We start from the raw sequence: 9,147 nt of genomic DNA, 5'->3' as shown, positions 1-9,147 counted from the left end.
GGTTCATAAACAGATTCCTGATGATCTGTGACTCGACTAAACATCCTCAAGTGTCTAATGATGCAATCCAGCTGAGACTGTTTCCTTTTGCTCTTAAAGGAAAAGCTTTGAATTGGTTGCAGAGGCAGCCTGCGAGAAGTATTCCCTCATGGGAGAATTTATCAAACAAGTTCTTTGCGGAGTTCTTCTCGATGGAAAGATACAATCAAATGGTGAATGATATCACCAATTTCACTCAAGCTGAGGGTGAAACTATGTGTGTAGCCTGGAACCGGTTCAAAGATCTAATGAGGAGGTGTCCTCATTACCCCATGACCAATGGTGATCAGGTCCGGATCTTCTTCAACGGTTGTAAATCGGAAATTCGGATGGTTCTGAATGGTGCAGCAGGTGGCAGTATTAAATCCTTGAGAGCTAACGAGGCTCTTGAGTTGATCGAAAGGATGGCTGCGAATGAGAATGAAGGCTTGTCATTCAAGCCTGAGAGAGGTATCCTTCAACTGGAAGGTAATGATGTGGTGCTGGCTGAAAACAAATTGTTATCTCAGCAGATAGCAAACTTGACCCCAAGGCTTGACAAGATGCAGATTGCTGGTGTTCAGGCTCAAACTGTTGCTGTTGTATGTGAATATTGTCAGGGAAATCATGAATCTAATGCATGTTCTTCTTTGCTGGCTTCAGATTCACCTCAACAAATGCAAGTGAATGGCATTTAGTACAATCAGAGACCTCCACCACAAAATATTTCGAGGAATCCGAATTTTCCTTCTGGGAGCAATAATTTTCAGAGGAGGGTGCAAGGAACTGGTCTTGATTACCAATCAAATAACTACTTGCAGCCTCCACCAATCCAACCCAAGGAACTTTCTGATTTGGAGAGGTTAGTTGGACAAATGGCTCAACATTCTAGTGCTTTCATGGAGGAGACAAGGGCCAATACCAAGAACACACAGGCTTCTATCAGAAATTTGGAGAATTAAATTGGCCAACTGGCAAAACAAATGGCTGATAGAACTCCAGGTACCTTCCCTAGTGACACAGATACCAATCTGAAGGAAGATTGTATGGCCATCACAATTAGAAGTGGAAAAAAACTTCCATCTCCTGAGGTTAAAGAAAAGCTAGACACTGCAGGTGAGCCAGAAAAAGAAAAAGAAAAAGAAATTGAAAAACCTGCTGAAGTGGTGAAGCCAGTGGAAAACAAGAAGCATGAATTGAGTCCCGAATATGTGAGGGCTATGGCACCGTATCCTGAAAGATCCAAACAGGACATTCAGAAGAAGCATTATGAAAGGTTATTGGATATTTTCAAAAAGCTTCATGTTAATATTCCATTTGCTGAAGCTTTGGTCAATATGCCAAATTATGCTAAATTAATGAAAGATCTTCTATCAAGGAAGCACAAGTTACAAGAGTGCCAAACTATAGCACTTACTGAGGAGTGCAGTGTTATCATTACAAGGAAATGTCCTCTTAAGCTTCGTGATCCTAGAAGCTTCAACATTCCTATTGAAATTGGTAACACAAAAATCAGCATGGCATTATATGATCTTGGGGCTAGCATTAATTTGATGCCTCTTTCTGTTTGCAAATCCTTAGGGATCACAGAACTAAAACCAACTATGGTTTCTCTTCAACTTGCTGATAGATCTTTAAGGAAGCCTAGTGGAATAATTGAAGATGTTCTTGTGAAGGTGGACAAGTTCATCTTTCCTGCTGATTTTGTGGTGCTTGATATAAAGGCAGAAAATGAAATGCCTCTTATTTTGGGTAGACCTTTCTTAGCTACATCTCGTGCAATGATTGATGTTGAAAACGGGAAGCTCGATCTAAGAATGAATGATGAGACCGTTACTATTAACGTCTTTGATTCTATAAAACATTCTTCTCACAAAGACGATTGTTTTAGTCTCGAAGCACTGAAGGAACAGGAGACTGGTTTGGAAGATAAAGATCTCTCTTCTCGTACCCACCAAATTATCAATGAAGATGATGACAAACCTGGGAGGAAACCCCAAGGGAGACGTCATCCTATACTGAAGAAGGTACTGAAAAAAGAGGTGGTCAAACTTTTTTATACTGGTTGGACGATGTGTGCGGATCACCGACAAATAAAGGCCTAAAAAAGAAGAGACTTTGACAAGAGACACCGAGACTCTTTTTCTCAGAAAAATCAATGCTTTAAAGAGTTCTTAACATGGCTTCATGGTTTGGACCAAATCTGGGAATAATGGTCTCGTACACCAAGGCATCCAGTACCACCGGATCCTCTATTTGCTGAGTCATCCCATGCTGCTGAGGGGGATGACATGGATGATTGATATCTCCTTGCTGACGGAGATTTTGTATATTAGTTTATTTTTCTATTTCGTATTTTTAGTTACTTTTTGTTGGCATATCTCTCTCTGATGTTTTAATGTGCGCATTATAGTTTATCTTATATGCCACTGTTTGTTCCATTGTGCAGGTTTTTCTTTCTCTTGTGGTTTAATTATTGCTGAGGACAGCAATTCTCTAAATCTGGGAATGGTAGGCTTGCATCTTAGAACTGCAATTCTTCTATCAGGGGAGATATTCTAACTCTTTTAGTTTTCTTAGTTATTTTTGTAGTTATTTTGTGTGCTATATAAAAAAATAAAAAATAAAAATAATAGTGATATGTTTTTCAAGCAATTCTCAGGTTTAAATGTGCTTATCTAGTTAATGTGCTTGTCTGAATTTTTGGAAGTATGTTGTATGAACTTCTGGCATGATATTGTATGGGCATGAGTAGATTTCATGATTACTCGTTTGTCTGAATTTTGTGCTTGAATGATTAATAATGCCTGATGTTTCTTTTGGAAGTCTAGCTTGACATCAGGCTCCAATGTAAAGTGACCACTTAACAAGAAAGTATATATGTTTGGGTCCATATCCTCACCAAGGTTTTCATTCAGTGATATAACATGAACCAAGGTTTTTATTCAGTGATGTAACATGAACTAAACTAAGTCATGTCAGGACTACTCTCATGAAGTGCAACATATATGATGCAAGGCAAATTAATTAACTTAGAATCAAATAGACATGGAGCTAATAAGGTATTCAAGATCAACACAATTGAGTCCATGCTAATGGCTGTCATAAATAAATAAACTAGAAAATTGTTGTTCAAGTTCAATTTTTTTTTTAAATTTTCAATTGTGTCCTCACAGCCAATGGCAGTAATCATGTTGAACAACAGAGAATGTAGTAGTGAAGACAATAAAATACATGTTGGGTAAGGAAATAGTTAATGAATAATGTATACAAGACAAAACGTTGAGGACCACCAAAATAGGTTATCAGAAAAATATTGAGCTAATCCTCTGAAGAGGTAGAATCCTCCACTTCCACTTGTGATGTAGAAGCTCCAGAGAAAGGATCATGCAGGAGATTAGTTGGGATCTTAGGGTATAGGTTAGGTATTAAAAACATTTCTCTATAAGTAGCCTTGTCACACTCCCTTGCTTTTGGTAGCTCCATGTTTAGTTTTCTGGCCTTTCTTAGGTGCCATTTTCCACTGCAACATTTCTCTATATGATGAGGTCCTTGAACGATATCCCTGAGTAGATGTTCTTGGATTTGTGCCCAGTTGATTGTTTGATTGTATATTGTACTATATGAAGATTATCTCCAAGACCCATGGTTTACTGAGATTGTCAAATCTCACCCTGCATTTTGGGATCGACATTTCTGGTACAATTGAGCAGATGGATGGAGCATTGGGGAAGAGGCTCGCTTAGGGATTGGAGTGACTATTGAAGTGCATTATGGCATATTGATATTTGGAGACATTTTGGAGATGTATATTTCAGCATATTGGACTTAGTGAATGAACTTTACGTTGTATATGATTGATGCACACAATGTTTGGTTTTGTTCAAGCATTTATTTTGGGCTAAGTTCAATTGGGTACCATTCATGGATAATGTAATTTGAGATTGTAGTTAAAATTTGAATAGTTATGTTTGGATTAATTGATGTAAATGTAATTAAATATACTTGAGATTCTTGGTATGTAATATTGATGTATGTGATGGAAAGGCTTAGGCCTATTTGGTATTGAGGTTGTATATGGTTGATGTATGAAAAATTTGATAATGACTTGTAATAAAGGATGTAAGTGCACCAAAGTTTGTTGGGCCTTTGGATGCCTTTCCAATATCAATTAGGTATAATTGAAATAAAGCGATTAGTTGTAAAAACAAACACATCATGCCCAGATTTCCAGAAAACAATGAGGTTTTTACCCTAACTTTGGAAATTGATATCTCTTTCAATTCTTAGTCAAATAATGTGTGCGATCCACCATTTTAAAGATTAGGATGTTTTCTTTGTTGGCCTAAAATATGGGACAGTCAAGAGTTGTAGAACTTGCCCATTTTTGGATGAGTGTTAGTTGTCCTGTTCACGAATTTAGAAGACAGATTCTCTCTTCAATCTTTAAAAATTCATATCTCTCTCTTTTTTTAGGAAAATTAGGCTTATGATATATCAAAATAAATATGAAGGTGTCTAATAGAACCTATTGAAATTTAGGAGCAAAAAGATAAGTAGAATGGCTGAAGTTTTGAAAACAGTAAGGGATGTTAGTGAACCCAAAAGTGCAGTGTTGAAAAATTTAAGGAATTAAATTACGACGAGCATATCTGGAGTTATAGAACTCCAATTTAGGCGTATGAAACCTCATTGAAAACTTAGAAGAGTCTAGTTTAACATACTAAAAAATGAGAATTTATGGACAAGTAGTCCATTTGCAGTTTTAGAAAAACTGAGGGTACCTCAAGTCCGTAAAACATCAAATCATGTATTTATGCTTTGTTGGTTTATGGGAACCACTTGACAACCTTAAATCCATATTGTAGGATGTTAAGCTATAGCATTTATGTTTTCACAATAAGTTTTGAGTTACGATCATAATTTGTGAAATCTTTTATTACAAATGTTTTAAAAGTTCAAGCGTAATAAAAAGAAAAAGTTTTTCCATATATTTAAATGAACTGTTGCGATTGTAACTGCACTTAATATCATAATTGATGATAACACACCGGTCCGGTAACAGGGTGTTGCACCACTAGTTATTGGTGAAGTTGGATGCAAAAATATTATTCGCTGCTACTGCACTCGCATGGCTACTTGTACTAGAAACATTACTCCTCTGTTCCAGAGTAGCTGAATAACATAACATAAAGAATGTTTATTTTGTTATTTAAGGAGGGTAATATAGACATATTAATGAAATTTTTAACAATGTTAAGAATAAATTTGAAAGGATAAAATCACTAGGGGGTAAATAATAATAAAAATACCATGATGGGATAAGTGATTCTATGTGAAACCATATGGGTTTTTTTTGAACTTTTCCCAAAAAATTAACTTGCTCCCTTAATTTTTCATTTTTAAAAGATATACATGACCACTCTAAACTACATAAAATGAAATGTACAACATAAAGTGTAAAAAAAGAATGGCTAAACAATCACAAAAGAGGAAAGTGAATTGTGTAACTTTCAACGCAAAAAACAATCAACCACAAAACCCCTTTTACATGTAATCAACCAAGAACATGCTAGAACAAAATTTTAAAACTTTTCCATCATAAAAACAGATTTAAAACATATCAAAAATCATGCAAGATTAAAGATATAGCAGCGGTAATGAGATTGATGAGAAAAATCAAGACAAAACAATAAAATCTTGACACCCATTTCAAGAATACATGCAAAAACGAATTTAATCAATTAACAAACATTCCCCAACCCTTAAACATATCTAAAACATCATATATCAAGAATCAAAAATCAGTTATATGCAGCAGAAAATAAAAAACTATTGACCTTTCAATCACAAAATAGGATTTAGTTCTGCACCCTTAATTTGTATCTACTGGCTGTTATAAGTATCTCAATCAGCTACGGTGTGTATATTCTAATTTTCATATAATGATAAAAATGTCTTTCTTTAATTTCATCTCTTCGGTGTTACCTCTCCTCCTTCAATTTTTCATTATTTTTTATTTTTCATAATTTACACAAAATTAAGTATTCACGTATCAGGTTCGTGTGTATCCATTCGGCCTTTAGGAATATGTCTATGGTGCTCTGCACTTGCTAAAAAGACATTTTCGTTGAGGCTCTGTGGCCACAAGATATAACCAAGCTGAAAAGGTTTTCTGCTGTACATAATGTATGAGAATTCAGTATTAGTTATCACATTTTTTTAGTTTTTGAATTAGTTTCGTACTTATTTGTTAATTTGGGAACATACTAAAACTCAGAATATCTCTGTTTCTAATCCCTTTGATTTTATGTGTTAGTGTTTCGAATAATTTGATAGTACGCAAAATGTTCCCAGTAGCACAAATGACATGAGACATTATTATTGCTAATTTGCTATTACATAGATTCCACTTCATTAGATATTCAAATTACAAAACCATTAGAGGAACATACATGGAAGATAAAAAAGTGCTGGGCTGCTGGTGGTACTTTTTCACTTTTCCAAAGGTGATGCACTGATGCTAGCATTTGGCAAGAAGTCACTATGGATAAACCTCAATGAGAGACCTTAAGCCCAAAACTGGATTTATCTTGTAATCACTGAAACCTGCAGAGAAAATCAAATCGGCCCATTCTTTTTCACTTCTTTCTTTTCCAGTGAGCAACACCATCATCAGCATGTCAAACTTGAGCTGCGCTTCTACTGATTCATCATCTCGCTTCTCATTCCCTAACACAATGTCTATTATGATCAACTTTCCTTCTTTGCCTTTTCCCATGATTGCTTCCTTGCATTTCTTCAATATTTTCACACATTCCTCATCATTCCAGTCATGTAATGTAGACTGCTTGCCATTGAAAGTAACAATTAAAGATCTGAATGTCTTATATATGTAAATGTGTGTGGAAAAAGGAGTTCAAGAAATTATTTACTTTTGACATGTATAATCAGCAAATAATCTCAAGTAAAATCACCTTATGATAGTATGATTTTAACTTGTATAGCAAACCCCAGAGAAAAATCTGAAGAGATATATAGATTTTCTGTTTTACTAGAATGAGCAGAGATCTACCTATCAGAATTAGTAATGTGGTAATAGTTTACCTTAAATAAAATGGCATCCGCCGGAGGAATTGACTGAAACATGTCTCCTCCAACATATTTAAGGTTGTCACTTCCTTGCAAATCAGCAACAACATGTGGAAGATCAAATACAGTGCACTCCAATTGTGGGAATGATTTGGCAATGGCCTTAGCCATAGTGCCAGTGCCTCCCCCAACATCTACAAGTGATTCCAATTCATTGAACACTCCCTTGCACTTCTCAATTACCACACTTGCAATCAATCTAGCGTCACTTGCCATGCCATCATTGAAAAACTGATTAAATTTCGGGTCGCATCCAGCATAACCAAAAAATGCCATCTTGTGTGCTGTGTGAAATGGGGTAGGATCATCATTTCTAAACCATGTAGGGAAATGATGCCATGACATAGTCAAAATTGGATCAAGCATGCCAAGCAAGAAAGGCCTCTGACTCAAGGGATTGTCCTTGAGAAGTAGAATAGACGCATCAGTGAGGACATACCCCATTTCTAGCTCATTCTCGACGGTATTCTGTTGTTTAAAGAAGCCAGAATGGGTCAAAATTCGTATCAAGCGGGAGATGAAAGGGGTTTTGGAAGGGTGGATTGATAGTGAATCAATAAGTTGTGAGAGTGAAATGGGTTTGCCATACTTGTGTATGGCTTCTAGTATGCCTATTTCAATAGCGCATTTAAGGGACATAGAGTTTATGAAGCTGAAAATGTGATTCCATATGTGGCTTTGAGCTCCAAGTAATTTGGCAGCATAATCTTCGCTTTGAGATTCCATAATTTTTCTACCTGAACTAATAGCTAGATTTGAGATATGGAAGTTCACGTTACTTTGGTCTATTTATAGGCATGCTTGTGTGCTACGAAGGTCTTGAAGGCCGCACGACAATATAACATTTTAACGTCGAAGTTATTGCAGATAAGCATTGATTTGAGAAAAAGAAAAAATATATCTTCTTATCTAAAATGAAATAGTTTACCATTTTATTTGCAAATTCTGGAAAACAGAACACAAAAATAAAATCATTATTATATTTTTATAATTACAAATAAAAATATCAATTAAAAAAAATCAATCACACCACTAATTGCTAACTTAACTGAATTCACACCAAACAACTTTTAAGTTTTAGGTTTAATATTAATGTAAGAGGGTCCTTTTTCATTTAGTCATCCTTTTAATAAATTAATGCAAACGTGCGTTGACTGCGTTCAAATGAAGAAATCTTAGCCGTTCATCATACTTGGAACGCCCTGTTACCGTTAGATAAATGTAAAACAATACGTTATCAATAATTTGACTAACTAGTTCCTCGTGAATTGGCCGGGTCACTTGCCTCCCATGCCTACCGCATGGCGTGAATGTATAAAAAACAATAATATACTACAGTTAATTAAATCGTTTAAGAAACACTAGTATGCAACATGTCACATGCATCAATAAATTAAACTAATAAACTGCATCTGATCGTATCAGATTTTGGTGACTACTAATGAAGATCTGCTATGTAATTTTTAATCGGATTCATCATTTTGCGGATGAGTAATGGTTGTTAGGGATTCGGCTGTCTCTCTTTTATTGTATTATATGGATTCTATTTATATAAAATACAATATAGTTATAATAAAAATTATAGAAGCATAATATCTTATAAATAACATTATTCTTTATAGATAGGCAACTGAACCAAAGGAGAAAGACAATTGCATTAAATAATTAAACCAATATATAGCATCATATATGTCTATTGTAGATATTGGTTGTTGTAATATGAATGAAGTTTGAAAGTATAAATTTAATTCATTAAAACAAAGGAATGCCACCTAGGAAAAATCAAAATTGGTTACTATTTTATGAAGTGTCGTTGAACGTCAATCTTATCTCCATTCTGATTCAGATTCAGCTTCTTTTTCATCTCCATGAGCACCTTATCGAGAGTAGAGATTTAGAAAATTTATTAGGATTTTCTTAAAGTTTTGAATTTACAGACGGCAGACAAAGGTTGAAGACTTCCTTACAAGCGGACGA

General features: G+C 35.1%; 1 protein-coding gene and 1 non-coding gene across 2 annotated transcripts; both read right to left on the bottom strand.

Moving 5' to 3' along the window:
* Positions 1–207: 207 nt before the first annotated feature.
* Positions 208–313, bottom strand: LOC133288997 (small nucleolar RNA R71). Its single transcript, XR_009748430.1, has one exon. It is a non-coding gene; the product is annotated as a small nucleolar RNA R71 (small nucleolar RNA).
* Positions 314–6,562: 6,249 nt separating this feature from the next.
* Positions 6,563–7,896, bottom strand: LOC133288916 (probable O-methyltransferase 3). The gene is made up of 2 exons (XM_061486759.1): positions 7,126–7,896; positions 6,563–6,865 (listed from the first exon to the last, which is right to left on the bottom strand). Exons 1-2 carry the CDS (start codon positions 7,894–7,896, stop codon positions 6,563–6,565), a joined length of 1,074 nt encoding a protein of 357 aa, XP_061342743.1.
* Positions 7,897–9,147: the final 1,251 nt, after the last annotated feature.

This window comes from Gastrolobium bilobum, unplaced genomic scaffold, assembly GCF_033153095.1.
Source record: "Gastrolobium bilobum isolate Gb01-03AN ecotype WA unplaced genomic scaffold, APGP_CSIRO_Gbil_v1 utg20183, whole genome shotgun sequence".
Lineage (NCBI taxonomy): Eukaryota > Viridiplantae > Streptophyta > Magnoliopsida > Fabales > Fabaceae > Gastrolobium > Gastrolobium bilobum.
This window is presented reverse-complemented; position numbering and strand designations above follow the sequence as displayed.

Excerpts from the sequence above, each read along its gene's own strand:
- LOC133288916 (XM_061486759.1), bottom strand. The coding sequence starts at position 7,896 with ATGGAATCTCAAAGCGAAGATTATGCTGCCAAATTACTTGGAGCTCAA. Across the intron at positions 6,866-7,125 it reads CGGATGCCATTTTATTTAAG|TCTACATTACATGACTGGAA; the intron begins GTAAACTATTAC and ends AATGGCAAGCAG.